We start from the raw sequence: 22,443 nt of genomic DNA on the forward strand, positions 1-22,443 counted from the left end.
TCGTCCCCCAGGGGAATATTTCCTGCTCTAGTAGTAAGAGCACTGGGTGCCCAACCGCTGAGTTAGAAGGGAGGGTAATCAGTGTGGCCTTTTCTCCAAGTGCTTTGCTGCCACACAGACTGCCAGAGGGCCGGGTGAGTGGTCCATGACTCGGAGCACAGCCCATTATTCAGGCTGAATCACTGTGCTACGCACAGCGGCAATGTCCTGCTTTGATCCCCTGCAGCAATCAGAGGTACCTGCCTCACACATCTGCACACACTGCCAACACCACAGAAACAATGGCGTCTGGTCCTCCTCTGCCCGTGCCCGGTGTGTTGGAGCTGCGTCCGAGAGCAATGGTGAACCTGTCTCTTCCCCCATGGCTTTGCCCAGCCATGTCAGTGGCCTTGCAGCACCTCTCGGGCAGACGACTCCCTGGCTGCCGCTGCCACCTCTACCACTCTGCTCAGTTCCCTCATGCTTATATCCATGCTCAGAGGGGGTTCTTTTAGCTCTTTATATCAAGCACAACAGTGTCACCCTAATACAACTCCTAGAGCTAGAGGTGACTCCCCATCAGAAATAAATAGTAGTCTGAAAAATGTTGTTCCCATCCCCTGCCCATGCACTCAGATACTGCCGCCGCTCTGATCTCCCCTGCTCCCAGCCAGGCTGGGCAGGTAGCTGTGCATCTCCTCATCAGCTGCAACTACAGATTTTCATCTCTCACCATAAATAAATCTTTCCAGTGCCCTAATCAGCTCTCGGGAGCCACGGGTATATGTTGAGTTGCTAATCGCTCTCTGCGGGAGTTGACGTCTCTGTGAGTCCTACCAGTAATCTTCCCTGCCGCATCCTGGCCTTACAGCATGCCTGATTCTCATCAGGAGTTTGAACGTAAGGGAGATCGAAGAAAGGCTGTTCCATCAGCTAAAGCAAACCGAGGGTTTCAGCTTACGCAGCTTGCCTGGTGTTAGGTTTCAGCCCAGGAGACTTTACTCTAGGGAGCCCCCCAAGCCAAACGTGGGGGCTCGGTGTGAAAACGGTGACGGAATTTGGGGGAGAGGAGGAAAGCTCAGAGTGGGTTTAGAGCTGCTGTGGAGTCTTCACGCTCACCCGGGGGGTTTTGGAGCAGGATCGCAGGGGAAGCGCAGTCCCTCTCTCCTTCCGGAGCGCAGATGAGGCTGCACATCAGCGAGATGTGAGAGCATCAAGATGAGCTCCAGATGGGAGCTGATGAAGCACAGAGGCCCAGAGAGACTGCAGATGGCTGCAGCCACAGAGGAAAGGGCTCTCGAGGAGCAGAGGGAGGCTCAGGCAAGGCAGGACGAGGAAAGGGAGTCTGAAAAAGTCTGCAAGTTTCCTGGAGCAGAGCCAGGGGAAAGCTTGAAAATCATTCAGGCCTGCATCTTAGGATTAATGGGACTGCGCAGCTGGTGGCAGCCATGTGTGAGCAGCCCAGGGGCACGCTGTGTGTGACAGAGCCTTGGGAGCATTGGGACCGCACAGCAGAAAGTCATCATCAAGGATGCTGATACACAAACTGGCAGTCACGTAAGTCCCAGAGCCTTGTTCACGGTTGGAACAGGCAACCGTGGTGAGGCTGCCTCAGCCTCGCTCAGTGCTGCTCCACTGCCCAGAGCATCCGGGAACCCTCAGATCACGCTTTCCTACACCCACCAACTTCTTAGCCACCCTGAAAGCGTGAAGACCAGAGCGATGCTACGTGCTTTGCAGTTCAGAGCCTTCTGCATCCACCATGCCAGGGGCATGTTCTGCGCCAGAGGGAAGGACTCTCCCTGGCCAGGCAGGTAAGGGGCACGGCAAGGCTGGGACACCACAGCCCTGTCTTTTGTAGCACCCAGACCCCTTCCAATCAGGACCGAAAGAAAAAAAATCTTACCAGCTCCTCCTTGATGCTCAGGCTGAAGAGGGACAAGTTGAACTCCCAGAGGCCAGCCAGTCCAAAGCCAGCTGTGGGCTGGACAGGCAGGGCAGAAGTTACCTGAAGCCCTGAAGCTAACGGCAACTTCAAAACAACAGCCTAAGGGGATAAAAGTAGAGTCCCCGAGGCCCTACAGCTAAGGGAAAGCCTTAATTACACTCTTCCTAGCTACAAGTTAGAGTGAAAATAGAAGAATGCTGCCTTGGCTTAGCCCAAGCCCTCCCCGGTATTAGTCATGAACAGACATTCAAGACGAGTAAGAGCAGGGCGGGATACGCAGCGTGTCCCCCTGCATCCCTCTCCAGCATCCGATGGCTTTCACCTTGCAGGACCACGTAATTTTGGTATCGTAACTCTTAGCAGAGCTGCCTCATTCCCCGTTCTGTTCGCAGCCCTTCCTCAGCCCTGCCAGTGCTGCCCTTCCCCTTGCCCCCAGGCTGCTGCCCGGCCCTTCTCCAGAGCCTTTTGATTTTGAAATCCAGTCACTTTGCATGGAGGTACCTTCCTAAAGCTAGCTCTGAATAACACCTTGAACTTACGGTCTTGTTCATGCTGCAGAGCTTGTTGCTACCACAGCTGCTTTCTGGGTCAAAGGAACTAATTTGATCATAAAATCATGTAAGAGGGTTTTAACCTTCATTATTTTCAATTGCAGACTAATTTAAATGGAGTATTCAAAAGGCCCTGCAGTGCAATTACACAACCAACTGCGGGAAGATTAATGGCTTTTAATTGTACTATGGCAGCAAGGTGATACAGCATCGGCACTTTTTTCCAAGAAGATTTCTTCTCCAGAAGTGTCACCTCCGCACCCCCCCAAGGAGTCCCACTAGCCCCTTCCCCAGCAAGCATCTTCTTGCACACAGCGACGAATTCAGCCCTGCCGTGTAGCAAACCCTCACTGCCCTGTGATATTCTATATGCACAGTGGCGGTTTATTTATTTGGGTTTATTTGGGAAAATACTTCCTCTATTACCCATTGTTTCCCATTTCTTGCTGGCTTGGCGCAGGCACTAGGAGTGAGCAGGAGGCGGCTTCCCTGGCCCGCGGCTCCAGCCCGAACCAGGTTCAGGGCAGGGACCTGCTGGCTTTGCTGGTGAATGGACCACTGGTGTGATGAGTGCCTGTGAGGTCTCATGCACTCTTTCAAACATCAGATAGGTGCAAACTGGTGGCAGCACAATAGATCTGGACCTGTGCTCTTATCCAGGTCAGCAAAAGTGGATGCTAAGTGCTCCGCACTCAGTGAAGGTTCCTGTACCAGCACTGAGCGTATAGCGGCAGGTCGGTTACTGGTGGAGCAGGAAATATGCCCAGTACCTCCGGCTGGCAGCAGTCAGTGGAAAAGCCTGCAGCCTGGGTACCTTACAAGTATCCCCAGCTTGGGGGCACTCTTCTGCTGAAGCCAGGCCAAATGATCTTCATGGCCTTTTCTGAATTTAGGAACCACTGTATGTTCAGAAAGGCAGCAGCAGTCCGAAACAGTTAATCCTGCAAAGGTGCTTCAGCTTTGCAGAAGGGAAGGAGGAAAACACAGGTTGAAAAAGTTTGCCTGCCATAAGTGAATTACATTATTGCTATGCAAACATTAGCCCATTTCCTGAAAAGACCACAGTGACCTCGTTTGATCCTTGAAAACTAAAATAAAACTTGTTTGTTTGGGGCTTTTTCTCAAACGGGAAGTTATGCTAGAATTGGATTGGGTTAGTAATGAAATGCAAGGTTAAAACGTGATAAGGATGTAACCATGGTAATATGGGAATGGCTGTTGATGCAAGTTTGCAGGAGTGATTTGTGTAACTACTAAAAACGATAACTTTATGTATTAATCAATGCGATCATTCGGAAAATAAATACGTAAAGTAGACAAAAAAAAAAAAGAAAGCTACAAAAGGAATGCTTGAGGGTGTGCTGCTTTGGAGCTTTCCCCAAGGTAGCCCTTTCTGGAAACTCAACACACTATTTATTTTGCAATGGTCTAGCAGAAAAAACACCCATTAGCTGCTCTGGCTTTAGCAATGAAGAACATCAGCAATATCTTTTGATTTCTGTCTGAGCAAGGAGGAGGACCTCCTGCAGTAATTCTACTGCAGCAAATCATTACAGTGTTTATTTTAGACGGTTTTGTTTAACTGGGGTCCAGTTGATCTCAGACTAATCCAACAGGCAAGATTTCCAGCATAAAAAAAAATCGAAATGGCAGGAAAATCCTATAAATCAGGCCTTCCCAAAACTGTTTTGCAAGTTTTCTCTTTCCACCCCTCGTTGCAGGTCAGCATGGCAGGGCCCACGCATGGCAGGGGGGTTGGACTAGATGACCTTTAAAGGTGCCTTCCAATCCAAGCTATTCTATGATTCTATTCTATGATTTTATGTCCTACTTGGCCTGAGCCTTTGCTGACAGAAATAGCCTTCCCTCTTCCATACTTATTATAGTCATCTCACTCTGATCTACAACTGATAGCATCAGGTACAGATGAAATTGTTGTTTCTCACTGGTACAGTGTCAGCATCTCTATTAGCTTGCCTTACTCCTTCTGTCTTGCTCCAAGGTTTTAGTCCCAAATATTGCTGTAGATTGGGAAAAAATTTACGTCAATACAGTTTGCTGTGAAGGTCTTACTTGCCAGCATACCACATGATTTGGTCTCCGCAGCAAGCTCTGCTTATAAAAACAAGGAAACACTAATGCAACCTTCCATAAATCTCAGCAATCTATCTTTTTTGGACTAATCGCTACTTCTTTAACCTTTAGTCAGAGGGTACCCAGCACAATCACTTCTCTTCACGGGAACTGCATAATAAAAGTACAGGTAGTAAAGAAAGGCAGTGGCTAAAAAAAAATCTCCTACTCAGAAACGAGATCCCTTTTCAGCAATCGTCAGCACCTGCAGTCCTTGTCACAGGGGAGCTGCTGGTGGTGGCACCAAAAGTGAGAGGCAGGACTTAACCTCCACTGCCAAGTGAGAACCTGAGTCATCCCCGCCTGCACAGAAAGAGGAGTGTACTGCAATAAAACCCCTGCCTGCTAAAGGTCAGAATCACAATTGTTGGTGCTGTTTAGAAATTGATTAAGCAACGTAGTTCTGTTATGGGATGCCCTGTGCTCTCTAGGAATAGTATGATGCTGGTTAGGAAACACTCTGAACAAATGTCGTCCTTATGTATTGAAGTTCCTCAAATGCATTGTCTTTCCAGGCAGTACTTGAAAGTGGACTGAAAAAGTAATTAAGTTTAGCAGTACAATATGTCACGAGCCCAGAAACCACAAGCCGTTGAATTTAGGTGCTGTGCGAAACCTGCAAAGAGAGAAATGCATGATACATTGTTCTCAATGTCATGGTACAAGATATCACACGACACTGATGATTTCATCAAACAGTTTTTGATCTGAAGCATCACTTCGAGCATCCCTGGAAGGCAGCGCTCTGCAGATTAAGATACTCTCTCTCTAGAGAATGACTGAACAGTAGTCAAAACACTGCAGCAGTCCCTGAAGGTGAAAGTAAAGTTCAAATACTGCGGTCAATTAAAAAACTTAAAGCTCTTAAAGGAATTACAGTCGTCTGGAACAAAATTATTTTTTTCAGTCATCTTCATTGTTTGCAATCACCTGAATGATATTCATTTTCAGAGGTAACTAGCAAACTCAAGCAGCCTACAGAGCATTTTCTGACATTGGAATCAAACCCAGGAACATCGTAAGTGCGATGACACAAGCTGCAGACTTCAAGGAGGCTCCATGATGCTTTATGTCCTTTTCATGCACGTGGACATTTCAACCCTCGTGAGATTCTCACAGCTCAAGCCTGAGCAGATGGAGTAGATCAGAGGAAAAATCACACCGAGCATGGGGGCCTTTGCTCCCCCAAAGCCAATGAACCTCCATATCTCCGCTGGCAACAGTCTGGTTTGGGTAACTTTGTCAAGCTTCTGAGCCTCCGAGGGCTCCTTTGCCCTTTTGAAGCTTCTGTGGAGCAGTGACAAGATGAGAAATCATGGGATTTCTAGGCTTTAGGCATTAGCCTCTAAGTGAATTTCAGTCGTTCTCTGGGAGCAGAAGATACACAAATTCAAGTCCCATGGAGCCAGTTAATCATCCAAGGATTCAGCACAGGATGTAGGTTTTGTCTAATGCCTGTAGGGTTGTTCAGAATTAGCTGATGAATTATTCTGAAGAAATCAAGTTACCTTCCAGGAATTAATGGAGAAAACAGTATGTACAGGCTTAGAATTTGCACTGTTATATTTTAATTTCTTTTTCCCTTGGCAGCAGCTGAACAATTTAATTTCTAAAAGAATAAGTAACTTTGCAGTCATCTGCAGTCCCTCTTCTACCTTATCCAAACTAGCAATCAACACCTGGGCAACTTTAGGATGCCCCATTTTGAAAAAATTGGGAAGTTTCTGGGTCAGTCCAGGACAGGCTGGGAAAAATTCTGAAGCCTTGAATACTTCCCTGGGATTTTTCCCAGCAAAGCAACCCTGTGCTCTAAGAACCAGGGTTAATCCCTGACATCCCTAAGTCATGCTGCTCACCAAGAAGCTGGGTTCAGTACATGCTACATAATTTTTGAAACACACACAGGTTCAGGTAGAACATAAAGAGAGTTAAACCAGTAAGAAATTGCTATTACAGTGATAAAAAAGACATCATAAACCAAAGTCACCTAGGCTTGGAAAAAGAAGGCTTTTAATTATACCTTCCCATTTTCCAAAATCAGCTCACTAGGATGCATGTTCACTGCCTCATCTACAAAGCTGATGAACTCCGACCTGCAGAGCTGCAGCCGCAGTGACAGCACTTTTGGGCTCACATGAAGCGTCTTAACCAGGTTTTTTAAAAACCAACTGCTTTCATGAGAGTTGTCTATCTGCATGGAGTTTATAGCTTTTGTAGGGTCTTGTCTCTGTTTCTAGAGCTTGTAATGCAAGGCTACAATTCTGACAATGCCCCTTAGATACTATTTACAAACTTTTTTAATGGTGTAAGCATTGTTACAGGCAGAAGCAGTTTATTGAGAAAACACTGGAAATCAGCATCCTAGAGGCTGAATTTTGACCATACCTGACCTTAAGCAGGTATTACCCAGCCTCACAAATCAGTAACTATGGCTAACCACTACCAGTACTTAGCCTTTTTTTTTTTTAACTGCAACATACCTGCTGGAGTCCTTTCTACAATGTTCAGGATATTATTGTTTTGTCTTCAGAAAGATGTTGTTTAATTGAAGATATAAATATTGATTTAGAACATGGTCAGATAAGGTTAGCCGGGAGGAAATCCAGCAGGCTTCTAAGAAACCTTTCCAGTCTAAGAAGCAGCTGCACTGTTAGGCACATACGTTTTATCCATGTACAAACTGCATCACTTTCTGGAAGGAATAATACCTGTTAGTTTTGGATACATAGTGCCTCCTCCCAGCTATAGAAAAAACGACAACAAAAAAAAGTATTTTCCCTTCAAGAATAGCTTTGACTAATCATAGCCATGACAGCTTCACATCTCCCATTTACCTGATGAGGTTTCTGGTGTTTTCTTTCAAGAAAGACCGAGCGTCTGCCAAAGGATGAACTTTAAGGCAATAATAATTTGCTGTGATTGTTTCTTCCTAGCTGTGGGAATGTTTAAATTGCAATGCTAAATGGGAATATAGCCCACAGTTTTCATAGAGATACTATAAGAGGAATACGACCCTATAGTCCTGGTTGTAAAATGAAGAGCCCATCTGAAAGTTCATTCCACTGTTGAACTGGACGCTAGCGTTGCTTTACGTCAAAAGGCTTGTGTTTCCTGTGCTCTGCAGCACCTGCAGCCTCTTCCTGTGAAGAATCTCTTACATAAAAATAGCTGAGGTAATTCCAGTTCTGTGGAGAAGGGAGATAAAAAAACCCCAAAACATTTTCTTACAGTGACTCTACTTTCTTTGAAGCAGATTCCTCAAACTTACCTGGCTCACAGCTGATGTGCTGGGGATCAACACTAAATGCCTGAGCATAAGTGACAGAGCCCTTGCAGAGTGTTCACAAGGGTCCCACTGTGACAACTCTGGTTTTAGAAACAAAAGGTGGGCCATAACTGAATGTAATGTCTCACTCTATCCTCTCCAAGAAGTTATTCTACCCTCTCTCCCCAGATAATCTCTCTAAAGCTGGGTGCTTTATTAAAATAATATTTGCACTACCCTTAAGGAGATGACTCTGGATTGCTCTGCTTTAGGTGTTAACTGCACTTTCTTTTCTTCACAGACCTTTTCCAAAGCAAAGGAGGAAAAAAATCACTGTGCTAGAGCAGTGCAACTCAACTACTGATGCTAATACTTTAATTCCATGCCCTGAGAAAATTTCTCCATAAGCCAATACTCTTGTGTAGAATACATTTATATACCCTGCATACATGCAATCTACATATGTGTGTGCATGCATGTTTATTAATGACACAGAATATCAATCACTTATAAAATTTTCCTACATTAAATGGCAGCTTTTACGGAAAATAACCATTTTTAGACCATCAGCTGTATCAGCAGCTGTCAAAAATGGTAATCTTGGCTCCAATGAAGTTACATGTTATACTCTTTATTAGTAACATATAATGATGCCACCCACATATACACATACATACAATATTGCAATCAGAGAATATTCATAAGGAATTTTTAATTTTCTCTTGAAATAAAGAATGGGACACTAACAAAAACAAAATATTACAGCAAAAATCTTTGCAGTCTTCATGAGAAGAACAAAGACATGAGCAGTAAATAACATGGGTCTTACATGGAAATACATTTCTCTTAGGAATATTTTTTGCTTAATTCATTCTAGTTCATGCATTAACATCACTTCTCCCTCTTCACAGACTTCAGAACGAATGGTGGTGGTGGGGAAATCACATGGGATACAATAACTTAGCCTGTGGTCTATGAATCATTAATAGCCTATAACACTTAAGAAGGTGATACATACACGTATTGAAAGGCAGCAGCCGAAAAGGTCACATGTTCCCATTCACACAGGAAAACTCATGAGTTCACAGAACGGAAAATGAAAGCAATGAATGCTTATAGCTTAACCCAATTTCACTTGGTTGTAGATGCACAAGGTAGTCCAAAGATTTCTCAAAAAGCATTTTTTCATTAGGCAACAGGGGCTGGCAGCTCTAATTACACACTCCAGTGATTGTGTCTGAAACAACAGACTGTCTTGAACAAAAGAGATGACCAAGAGGATGAAGTTAGGAAAGCCCTATTAACCTGAAACGATTCATATGTATTCTTCCCACTTCTTCCCTTCTTCTTTCTTCCTCAAAAACATGAGCATTCAGCCACAGAAAGACATGCTATTAAAGACAAGCACCCATCTACAAAATAAATGCTCTGAAGGATTTATCTACTGGGCTGAAGAAGAAAGCTCCCGATTGCAGCAATTCCAGGCCTTACAGGTCTGGTATTTTCACACCCAGTCAACAGAAACAAGGGTATTAAGGCCATGTTAGGAATCCTAAATAAAAATGGGTCAGTGGTCTCTGGGTCTCTCCCACTGAAGTTAGCAAAAGTTTAATATGGTCTGGAAGAAACAAAGAAAAATTGAATTTTTTTAAAGGCTATTCTCTGAGTCTTGTAGCTGAAAGTTAGCAATTACACACCCTGGTGGGCCCCTGAGAACTCGGAGGCAGCCCCCTTGCTTACGCTCACCACTACATGAGTTCTCCTGCATCCTCTAGAGTTCTCTCGAAGCACTTAAAAGAAAAGCATATTGAAAAGCAAAAGCTGATGCATGGGACTCTTAGTGGAGGGCTGAGCCAGAATCTCAAGGCTAAGACAGTCAGAAATCCTATTTCCAATTCCAGATGGATGTTTGATTGGGTGGATGCTGTTTGTTTAAAAACAAAAATTAAAAGCAAAAAGACCAAAGCCCCAACTACCCCAAACTTATTTCTGCCATGAGCTAGAACCTCAATTTCTTGACAGACAGATGATAAGACTATTGCATAAAATACTGTTTTGTTCTTTATTTGCTCTTTATTTTGCTGCTGAGCCTTTTATTTAAATACTTTATCATTGCCTGGAAATAGCTCACAGGTTTCCAAGCTCCTTTTAGAGGGGGACTATTAAATCCAGGATGTAATTAAGCCTTCATTATTAGGAATATTTCCTTTTCAGGGACCCAGCAGGGTTTCCAGCATGCCAAAATCTTGTTTGGACCTTTTCAGAGCGTAGCCAAGATAAAAAACACAGGGAGCCAGAAGGGCTAGAATATTTTTTCAATAATCAGCTGAACATAACTAAAGAAACTGGATACTAGCAGTGAGGAAAGGTATTAAAAAATACATTTTAAAAAGGAAGAAAAAAGCTCAATCTTTGAATTTGAACAGTGTGTACTGGACATTTCAGAAAGCATTCTGGATACTGCCAAAGACTTTCTGTTGGACATCTGAAGACACTTCCCCAAAACTGCAAAAATATTATTTTGTTAAGATTTTGCAACAGTAGAAGTACAAAGCAACCATGGGCCATGAACACAAATATTTACTGAATCTGTACCTTGAAAAGCTCACTGGACATTTCAGAAAGCAAAAAAAAAAAACTGGACATTTCAGAAAGCATTCTGGATACTGCCAAAGACTTTCTGTTGGACATCTGAAGACACTTCCCCAAAACTGCAAAAATATTATTTTGTTAAGATTTTGCAACAGTAGAAGTACAAAGCAACCATGGGCCATGAACACAAATATTTACTGAATCTGTACCTTGCAGAAGAACGTATATATTTTGGCACACATTATATCGTTTTTCCAAAGGGAAAAGCCACCCACTAGCCACTCTCTAGCACTGGACTCAGCAAAGAGACATGGACCCTTTTTTGAAAGCTGACTGTTCCAAGCAAGCCTAGCTTATTCTGGTATGTATATTGCCATTCAGTCTTCCCATGTCTGAAGCATTTATCATACAAAATGTTAAATCAAGATCATCAAGTTTAGGGCTAAGTTTAGAAAGCTAAGTTTACAGGGTCCTTTTCATATAAAAGGATTCTCTAAATCTACAGTGAAACAAGAAAAAGAAAAGCATTTAACGATACTTGTCATAGTAATATACTATCTTGGACTTAAAAAGTTTCCCATACCCAACTGTAACAATCTGTGGAAAACTTCGAGCAGGATTCCACCTTCTGGATGGCACTACGTCTGTGGGAACTCAAAGAGACAGCATCATTGTCGGTACTGAACCTGCAGGCTCAGCTTAAAGGCTGCTAAAGCTTAAATGTTTGCAAAAAGTCTGTTAACTCAGGCTTGACTTTTTCAGTAATAGTAGGGCCTCAGTATTATTGTAGTGCTATCAATTCTGTAGGTGTGTAGATAGAGCACAAAGGTAAAGGAGAATATTTTCAGAAGCACTGCAGTGAGAAATCCACATCCCAAATTCAGACAAATGTAATAACACAAGGTGAATGTTAATGAAGTCCGCTCGTTTTGTAGCTAAGATGCATGATATAAACAGCAAATATTTCATCAAAGTGAAACATCACTATTTTCCTTTCAGTCATCCTTACAGCTTTTAACAAACTGCGAAAGACACCGTTTAAGTTATACGAGCACAAAAATTTCACGAGACAAATTATACAATTCATAACGCAGAGAAATAAATGCAAAAAATGGTAGAACACATTTTCTGATACTCCACAAATATTCAGAGGAGGTTTAACACAAAAAATGGAATTTCTTCAGCAGCACTGATTAAACTCAAGATGAGGCAAGGATCTTCTTTACAAAGTAAAGGCACCAGCTCTTTGTAAACACATACTCCTCTCACTTAAACTGAGAAAACACTCAAAGTATTCCATGGAGGCAACCTGTGTGGTAGCGTTCCATTGCCTATAAATACGTCACAGTAGAGATATCAAAGGCCTTTCTCCTCCTTTTCACTGTATTTAATAAGAAATGTTTTTTCTTCAATTTATTAGTGGGAAACTCTTAAAATCTCCCTGGAAATGTTACAATGAATCTATAAGACAGTGTTTTCTTTTATCTGCCTTCTGATATCTATCAAGAAGTTTCAAGGCAGAAGAAATGTCAGATGCCAGTATGAAACACACGTTTGCAGTCATCTCTTGTTTTCAGAATTGTGCTATAGACAGTTTCCCAGAACAAACTGTTGGCTTGTATTAAAAATATGGATACATTTAAAAAAAAGGAACTTGTGAACATCCTCCAGCTGTTCAGCTACTTACTCGCTGACTTTTCAAATGCACTAGCAAAGACTGAACAAGAAATTAACTACCTCTCAATTCTTTGGGGAAAAGAAGATTAGATACTTCCGATCACGAGGACTGTACTTCAGGATTCCAGATTTTTTCAAGTATGCATCCTGAATGTACATGTCTCCCTAGCGTGGAGAGTATTCACACACTTCCTTACTAATGAAACTGCAAAACTTGAAAACTGTTAAAATAAGTATTAAGGTGAATTGTTTGCATCTTGGGCAAAATGAACTGAGCATCTTCATAGTTTCCACCACACAACTATCACCAAATCACCAAACACATTTTACTACTCATACACACAAATCCAGTGATTACACTAATTAATATTGTTCAGTGTCCAACCAAACTTGTGCGTTTCTAGGTCACCTTCTTTCAGTTTTATAAAGCCGACTGAATTTTTAATGTAGTACTTTCAAGTTCTACAGGACTGTCAACTGGTACCTGGAGAGGGGGGGGAAAAAAGCAGAAATTAAGCTGTTACACAGCAGAAGCTATTCCTAACCTCAGTATTCTTGGGTAATTATTAGGTTAGACTCCAATAGTATATGTAGTTAATTAGCCAAATTAGAACTTTTTAGAAAGCCCTACTTTCCTTTCTCTCCGAAATAAAAAAAAAAAAAACAAAAAACAAAAAACATAGAATTGAGTTTCTTGGTATAACTTTAAAGTATATATTTACTGCATATAGATATTTATCACATGGAGATTAACTCTCAGGTTTTTTCTCCATCACGTTTAAATACAGTAGAATTTTGATGACCAACGTTTGGAATCAGACTGCTATTGTACCTTATTAACACAGGCAGCTCTCAATTATTTATGGTAATATCAGGGCGAGGACTCCAGGCTTTTGTTATATCCTGGCTAATATAAATGAAGTTGTGTGACAATCTACGCTAATTAACAAGGTGATAACGGAAAACAGACAAGTCATGGACCACTGCCTATAGCCCGCACGTATACCCGTGAGATAGCCCCGAACCAGGCTGGTAAACCCACAGGATGCCACACTGTGCACACACAGCTGCACAGGTTTCAGGTTCAAGTTAGCTCATACAGCACCAGCTTGGAAATTTCTGAACCTTATGCAGACACTAACAGTGTGCGCCTGATCGCAGATGATCAAAAGCTGCTGTATATGCAAGACACGTACACATAAAAAGAAGCGTGACAGAGGATCTTGCAATATCTGACTCCAAAAAGCTGTTTCATTATTTTGATCCAAATGATCAAATGCAATATTGAAACTGCAGCACGACTTCTGTTCATCAGACACTGACTTCACTTAAAGGAACTGGAGGTATTTTAAATAAAATATGTAGTCTATAGCACAGCCTCCTAACCCAATAAACACAAAGGCTTCACAATTTACAATGCTACCTGCAAACATGAAAAAGCAAGATTCAAGCAATAAAATCAGAGATTAATATTAGCCACTTAAAATTCAGAAAAATCTGAAAGCAGAAGGTCTTTAGTTTTCTTCATGGGAGCTAAGGGGAGAAACAGGTATCTGAGGGCAGCATCCCACGTAGCTCTGTTGTTCCAAAACAGCATGGAAACAGTCATAAGTTTTTGTCAATTACTCTTTTGCTGTTAATATTATTATGCCAATAGAAGCCAAGCATTCAAGTACAATAATACAATTATGGTAAAGAGTTATCACTTACAGCTTTAACATCCAAGTTCATAATCCCTGAATTCACATTATGTCTTCGCAAATCTGATTTTATTAAGGCTGAAGTAAAAAAATAAAGAGAAAGCTGGTTCACAACTTTGCAATGACATGCATTTCAAGGGAAATGTTTGTACAGTGCAAGCACATGGAAGCTGCTTTCAGCACATATTCAAAATACCTGTATTCACTCTTTTGCGATTTGAACTTACTGACAATTTGAACTTGCTCCTCACAAAGCACACGCAGAAAACGACAATAAAAGCTTTTAAACCACGAGTACTTAAAGCAAAGCTTGATGGTTTTAGCAGTTTCAGCACATTTGTAAGTACCAGCATGTGTAAGTCACTGGTACAGTTCAGGAATACATAAGCAGTTTCTTGCATTTGGAAAACTGCAAACTGTCTCAATTTATGTATTTGTTTACATTTATTGTCCTACTCTGGAGATAGACATCTGCCTCAAATTCAAGACATGACTCAAGAAATGGGTGACAGATGGCTGTCCATATATTAGCAACATCATCCTTAAAACAAAGGGTGTGCGCACAGCAAGTATTTAAAGTGAAAAACAAAGGGAAAAAAAAAAAACAAACCCTGCACTTGTAACTTCTGTCAACCCAGACAGGAAGCCACATATTTAAATCCTAGATGTCTGAGACATCTAGAAACTACCCAGAAATTCACTATCTCAAAAAAGCCTCCACATTTTTATATTAAAGAGAAATCATTACATTTCTGATTAATTACCTGTTAAGATAATGCCCACAAAAATCCAAGCACAAAGAAAGAGGTTTCCTGCACGAGGACTGTAGTCTGTTGTGAGTTTTCCTTGAACAAGTGTAAAGACAATTCCAAATATCTACGAACAAATAAGTCACTTCATCAGGATCACACAGAGAAGAGTCATCACTTTACCTTGCAAAGTTTCAGCTCACATCTTATAGAAACCAAATTAAAAAAATTAAGACTACAGCAACACAACAGAGACTTAGCAGCCAAGTCTAAGAACGCCTTCTTAGATTCAAGCAGAGTGGCCTTCCTGAACATTACTTCACTTGAAGAAATAAAATGATATAACCTGTGCTGATGCATTAAGGAGACCTGAGGAAGTGCCTTCAGACTCTGGGTATGTAATTTCCACAGCAAATTCAAACCCAAGTGGGAGATAGCCAGTCATGAAGAACCTGTTGAAGAGGTAAGAGGATGACAGGTGTGGCCTTCATCTATTACTACAGCTAAGAAAATCAAACATAAAAACATGGTATTATGAATTAGCTGGTATTCTGAACTGTCTGTTTTCAAGACCTAACATGATTCAATACTTCCTTTGCCTGCTTCATTCCTCTGACCTCATCCAACAATTTTAGCCATACATCTCTCTTTTTAGGACAAAGACGTTTTAATGTATTTGTCCTGTTTCCCATAACCACCTGCACTCCACCCCATACATATGAAACAACCTTCTCTGACCGGTCCACAAGCCACTCCATAATTGAAGCCAATTACTTTCAAATGAAAGACATACACGAACATCATCATTTGTTCAGCCCAAACATCCATGCTGGAGGACAAAAAGAGACCATCAGCAGGGAGTGAGGCTGGACACTAGAATGTCTGCTAGAAGCTGCTGTGGAAGAAGCTGAGGGGACCGACATGTGACAGGAAGACTTAATGCAGTTGAGGTTGGTTGATTGGTTTTTAAATTGAAACTCGCAAGACATTTCTGGCTCTACCTTGACTCCTGTGTCTGTATACAGCACTATTCCCTCAGCACCTTTTGGGGTTTTAGATCATGTATCTATGAGAAGTACTCATGCTCTTCTGAGCGAACAAAATACCCAGCACATTGCTTGGGCTATAAAAATATAGATTAATCAAAATGCACAGAAGCCAGTCTTTCTAGATTTTCTCAATTAAACTCTAATCACTTATCCACTGGTCAACAGAAAGATTCAACTTCACTGACTTTACTGCAGACAGCTTTTTGAATTGGAACCAAATAAATTGACCACATACAGACTTCTGTTAGGTCCATAAAAATGTTAAATGAAATTCACTGAAACGTGAGTTACTTTAGATTTATTCTGATGTAACAGAAGGTGAAACCCTAGTAAACCCTATCTGTACTGTGAGCTATAGGCATAGGTTGAGAGCATGGCGACAGAATATACAGTAGAATCATTTAGTTAAAACAGTTAAATATTGTTTCAGAACAGAACTGCAGTAAGTCTTCTAGTCCTCCTTAATTGCTCACCCAAGTACTCCTCCAGTCACGAACACTACTATAAGGTATCCGAGGTCCAGGGTGAAAGTAAATACCAGCAACCCAATGAAAGAGAGGATGTAAACAATCAAAGTAGTTTGCCTGCAACCCAACCAAAAAAAAAAAAAATTAACATTGTTAACATAAGGTCATAGCACATTGCTGAAGCATGGAAAAGTAAAATAAACATTACTTACTCTCTAACAACTGACATTCTACAGCTATAAAATTTGCTTCATGTAATTCTGACTCAAACTTATCATGCAATGAGAATGCATCCCTTCCTGAACTCTTCATTGCCTTGTTATATGGCTGCTTCACTCAAGGCTAGAGACTTACTTAGACTCTCAAAGAGTGGACAATCACAGCAGATACTATTACCTTAAGACTATTTTAGATCTCCGCTATGTTGAACCTCTTGGCCATTCTGCAGCGCAGCCCGTTATACAATACATCAATATGCGAGCAGCCAAATCGAACACTATTAGCAATAAAAGTCAGCCTAAGAGAAAAGTCAAACAAATCTCATTACAATGTTCTATTTATTTTAAATCTGAAATAAGGGATGTCATCCAAAATATTAAAGCACATATCACTTATTTATAAGCCAAAACACATGCAAAACCAAAGCCAATCTACAGCATTAACATCCATTAGGTTTCTAGAGCTCTTGCACGTAATGTACTAAGAGTCACTCCACCGCAAGCAGCGCTCCAGGGCACTGCTCACTCCTGGGCGGCACCACACCACGGGTGATGGACCCGGGAGCTCCTAGCCCAGAACAGAGTTCTGCTCCATGGTCATCCCCTGAATTAAAGCAAATGTTATGCTTACTAATAGGACCAGGAGTAGCATTTTAAAAAAAAAAAAAAAAAATCAATCTATCAACTGTCCATTTTACAAAACAATGCAGAGTAGGTTTTGAGCCTTTATGCTTTCCTAGTAGAAGGAGTCCACTGGGCCACCTGGCCAATGTATGTAGGACATACAGTGCTTTCCCTGTTAGCCTTACACTCCTGAAGAGACAGGAGTAGATGGAAAACCCCTTCGCATCTCTGCATTCTCCTCTCTCATTTCTTTTGGCCAAGAACCAGTAAGAGTCTCAAGCTTTTCTGTAGCCTCAGAAACTAGTCTCCATCAGTGCCGCTAAAAGATCATAGATTAACTGCATTTTATCAGCCGTTCACTTCAGCCCTTGGGTTGCAGTATTTTCCTAATGCAATTGCACCGCTTTCCTACCCCTAACCCCATACATGCCTACCCACACTTACTTGTATGTTTTAGTGTAATCCAGCCACAAACCACAAATAATCGAACCCACCATTCCTGCCACCACCAGTGTCAAGCCAATTCTCCCAGCGTTCACTTCTTCTCCCTTTCAACAAATATTTATATGGTGCTCATTAATAACTTGCTTCCACTCAGAGTCAAGTTCAGACCTCTTGGCAGTCATAAGCGCAAAGAAACATTCCTATGACTCCCATAGCTGTATGGTGCAAGAAACTGTAGGGGAGTATAAAGGAAACCGAACGCCTGAGCACACATAGCACCTACATAATAATAAACATCACCTCTGCAAATGTACAGTAAAAAAAAAAATACAAAGAAGATCCAAGAAACTTACCTCATAATGAGTTACTATCATCTGGTTTAATAACGTGGAGACAGAATAAAATGCCCCAGTCATAATACCTGCAGTACCAAAAGAAAAGCTTCAGTCATTCCAGGTGTAGCCACGCAGATCTGCTACCCTAAAGAGTTAATCTTCTGATATTTAAGACTCGTATCAGAGGCAAAACCTTTTATCTGCCAGGTAAAATCTCTTCACCAGACCTATTTTGAATCCTGCCAGATTTTCCAGCACTGGCTGCTGAGCAAGTAAAAGTTTGATGCTCCCTCCACCATAAAAAACCACCACCACAACTAAAACTCAATGTGCTTTCAGCATACATTTGAACTGTTCTGCCAGACCACAGCCAGGCATCACCACTTACCGTAACTGATCAGCAGAAGTACAAATGGAATATTTTTGAACAAGTTAATAATCGACTGCTTGTAGGAGTAATCCTCGGGAGGCATAGTTTGCAGGACTGCTTGAGAGTGACTAGGAGGGTATTTGGGCTTTTCTTCAAACACTGGCGAAAAGAAGAAGGAACAATTTTGATTTGTCTTTACCAGACTAATGCTTTTTCTTTCAGAATTTCAGAAGATTAACTTACGGTTTTTAACATTTCCATGAAAAAAAAATTCTAGATTTTCTCATGGAAGAATCAAGTCACAGCTGCAAAGGATGTGCTAATTATTTGCTCACATCTGATTGCTACCAACATATGGTCAGACAGACTTCATCTGCAATGTGCCTAGACCTTTCTATCTGAATTTTAAGATTAACAGAGAGAATTCACATTACATCATAATGTCCTTGCAGCAAAAAGCCTAAGTGAACTAAATATTCCAAGAGAGGTCACCGCATGTGAAGCAGGCCATACAGTAAACTGGTTGTCACTTAACCCTGGCGCAACAGGTAAGTGAACACAAGCAAACTGGAGAAAATGTAACCTCAACTACTTTGAGCAAAGTCAGATGCTTTAAGTGAGATGTTGTAAACTCTCCCTATGGTCACCATTTAAATTACAAGAACAGAACACTTACCGACTCCTGTTAAGAAGAACAAAAGCGTGGACACTATCGCTGTTCCATAGAACATGATGCTGATGTTATGTGCCATTAGATTGATATCGTTAGGTGTATTTGGAACCAAAACAGGTGGCAACAAAAAGCCAATTGCAGTGCCAAGCTGTAAAGCAAGAAAAGAAAACAAAAAATAATTGCCCTGTGAACATAAAAATCAACAGAAGTGAAAAGCCTTACCAGGTAGAATTCAGAATTTATATCATAATAAGTATTAACAAAACTATGAAGGAAAAGTGTGCCTTTAGTATCATACTTCTGAGCCATTTGCTCTCAATGACACTTCACAATCAGGTCTTCCATAACTCAGGTTTTAACCTTTTCATTTCTAAATTAAACTATAATACTACACCTAGTACATAGCACATTTAACAACTAAGCATTAAGGAAGTTTTTTTTGCAGAAGAATCTTTCACAGGAAAACACTATGCATACACATAAATTCGTTTTGGTCATCCTGCAACTGAAGGCCTAGAGATGACAGAAGACTCCAGCTACTCTTGTAGAAACGCTCTTCTCTTTCTCGATCAAAACGCTCCACTTGATGTCACGATTTTGCCACTACAGTAATAAAGACTGACATGCAAGGTTTATTGCTGAACTGATAGAGCAGAGAAGAGCAAAAGAAAAGGAGCATCCTTATTAAGAAACACAAAACCAAAACTTACATCTGCAATTATTGCTACGGAAATAAAGAAAAATCACAAAATAAAGTAGTAGTGGGGTTGTATCTGAAGTCAATTCCAACATAGCAACTGATTTTGTATTAAAAAGAGACAAAAAACAAGGGCTGAAATTTTGGGTATATATATAAAGCATTTTAAAACATGAAGGAACAACAGGCTTGGCCTACTCTCCAATTTATCTCTGCTGCTCCTCCAAAACTAAACTGCATTTTAAAGTGTTAGAACAAGTATTTTTTTTAACTAAAAAAACCCTGCATCTATTTCAGTTTTTTTTTTTAAAAAAAAAAAAAAAAAAAAAAGAGCACCAAAGTCTGTTAGAGTAGCAAGTCCAACACTCAGAAAGTACTCAAATTAAAGGTGTGCCAATGTGCTTACAAAGCGCCCTTTGTGCATATGCCTGATGAGGGTTTTGCTGCCTTTTTTTTTCCCCACAGACCATTAGATTTACAGTTTCCACGGCTCACCTGAAGAATTTCTCTCTTTTTATCCTCACCTTTCAGTATACCAGCATGTATACTTGTACAAACATTACCCTTCAGTAACCCTACAAACATGAACTGAGTACACAATTACTCTTTTTCTTAAGGTATGTTTTTTCCTCCCCCCAATGTGAGCCAATACAGTACCCACAATATTCCAAGAAAGTCAAGTGATACCATTTTTCACCTTTTACATCTAGAGAGGTTAAAGCCAGAAGGCTCGAGAGTTCCAATAAGTCTGGCGTGCCCAGTTTAAGATGCTAAACACTTACGCAGATCTGGCGCTCCTAACTACCCTTGGCAGGTATATCGCTGCATTCCCAGTGACTTGCGTTGCAACTGCAAATGATGAGCATCTCAAGAGATAACGGGTGCGATGTGATTTTTGATAACTACTCTGTCCCTCCCCTGCTTGCGGTCCCAGCCCTGTTTACCGTAGCTCTAAAGTTATGCAAAGTATCTGATAAGAAATAAGATGACCAACAGCCCAGTTGGTTATAGCAACTCGATTCTGTTACATAGTTCACCTTGCGCAATTAAACAAGTACAGTGAGACTGTATCGTAATGCGTATGCAGAAGTGAACTGCATTGGGATATACAGACAACATTACTTCTAACTTCCAAGTGCCTGATTTGTTATTTCACTACTCTTTCAATCCAGCTTTTGACAGTTTTTTTTTAAGAAAGCAAAAACTGAGAACAGAGAAATTCTATTGTTTGACACCATATCAGTCTTCATGGGTCACAAGCAGGACCAGGATCTTAAGACCTATGTAGCGCCCAGCTCTGAGCTAGCAGGGTACGGCATAGCTGCAGAACAAGCCATTATCCTTTGCGCAGGACTGCCAGAGGGAGATGAAGCCCACTTTGTCAGTCGTTTCACAGGTGTCTCCCTGGCAGAGGACCATCAAGCACGTCGGCACACTAAGATCAGTCCTAGCTTCCGGAGGGGAATACGCTCCAGAAATAACTAAAGTTTATTTTGTTCACACTTCTGCTCCCACTTTCCTTGTCCATCTTTCTCGTGGTTCCTATCCGCACAATCCCTGCACTCCTGCTCCTGTCCTGCACCGCTTCAACCCCCACATCTCAGCATCCAAGCGAAGCATCAGTTTCAGACTCCCAGCTGGATCCTTGGCACTGTACTGCAGAACTGAAACCCCAGTAACTCCTTGCTACTGGGAGGACTGGTGCAGGTCAGAAGAGTGGAAATTTAGCTGCCAAAGAAACCTTTAACCTGATTCCAGGACGCAGATGCAAAATTTTTGCTCAACTGCTAAAAAAACCAACCAACAACCCCCAAAGTCTTCAGTCCAAAAGGGACAGTTGATTTGTCCACTGGAAGACTTCAACGCAAAAAAAACTGGTTTGGAAAACCACTGGGGAAACTGTAAACAGACAGGTATGAGCTAATGAGCAGCCCTAACTGTAAATATGTAAAACTAATATTACCGCTGTAATAATCCAAAGTGCACAAACATAAAATCATTAGACTCACATGAGGAAAAACGAAATCTCCCGTTACCTTAATGAAACTGTACCTATGACCTCAGCCTGCACCAGTGATATTGATGGGAATCTTAACGTTTTGTTGCCACAGAAAAGCAGGGACAGTGGCAAGGGGCGAGAACAAGGCTACAGGAGGAAAAAAAAAGAACCATCAGCATCATATTTTCACCCGTGCTTTCAGGTATGCCTGTTCCAGCTCTATGAAACCGGCCAGGACCAGGGAGCTCAAGGAAATCTGTGACTCAGTTATAAGCTCCCCACACCAACGTGAACTATCACAGCATTACAGAAAGCTTCATGAGTCACCAGGGCATTGACTACTGGCACTTAGTGATTCGAGGCCATATTTTAGAAAGCAGGAACTAATATATGTTGGCACTGGGGCTCTCCATGAAAGTTCAGGTACTTCACCTGCCCCCAGCTGGGGGCGGATTCAGTCAGATGAAGGATGCCAAACGCAAGAGACAAGATGCCAAACGCAAGAGGAAGAGAAAGCGAAGCAGGGCAGCTTCTGAAAAGGGTCTCGGGCTGATGTTCTCCAGGCAGCTGACAGAAGCATGCAGGCTGCTACACACTGCCACACAGCCAGGGCCCTGCAAAGCAAGGCTGGCTGGGGAGGGTGGGACGTAACATCACCTCTGCGCTTGCCCCCACTCCGTCACTTTTCCTCTCTCCAGTGCTGCCCATAACCATTTCTTGGAGAATGGTTTTTCCCACTTAAAGAACTTATTTTTAAATCAATGCCATGCCAAACTCTAAGGAAGCTCCCTTCTCCAAAGCCTCCCTTGCCCCCCGCCGCCCCTACCTGGTTGCCCAGCACGGCCACGGCGCAGGCGGTGGAGACCTCGGTGGGGCCGAACCAGACGGAGGCGATGCGCGAGGGCAGCCCCAGGATGAAGACCTGGGCGACGGCGCAGACGGCCTGGGCTGCCAAGGTGACGGGGTACCGGCT

The 22,443-nt window shown here is 41.9% G+C and overlaps 1 protein-coding gene across 1 annotated transcript; it reads right to left on the bottom strand.

The window, feature by feature from the left end:
- Positions 1–12,566: 12,566 nt before the first annotated feature.
- FLVCR1 (feline leukemia virus subgroup C cellular receptor 1) lies at positions 12,567–22,440 on the bottom strand (the record flags this gene model as incomplete). Its single annotated transcript, XM_009580896.1, has 10 exons — positions 12,567–12,629; positions 13,856–13,923; positions 14,610–14,721; positions 14,941–15,046; positions 16,117–16,227; positions 17,397–17,500; positions 17,750–17,817; positions 18,120–18,260; positions 18,778–18,922; positions 22,297–22,440. Coding segments are annotated over 10 exons (1,062 nt in total), but the record flags the coding sequence as incomplete, so codon positions are not given.
- Between the last annotated feature and the right edge of the window lie 3 nt (positions 22,441–22,443).

Source organism: Fulmarus glacialis, unplaced genomic scaffold (genome assembly GCF_000690835.1).
Source record: "Fulmarus glacialis isolate BGI_N327 unplaced genomic scaffold, ASM69083v1 scaffold46566, whole genome shotgun sequence".
Lineage (NCBI taxonomy): Eukaryota > Metazoa > Chordata > Aves > Procellariiformes > Procellariidae > Fulmarus > Fulmarus glacialis.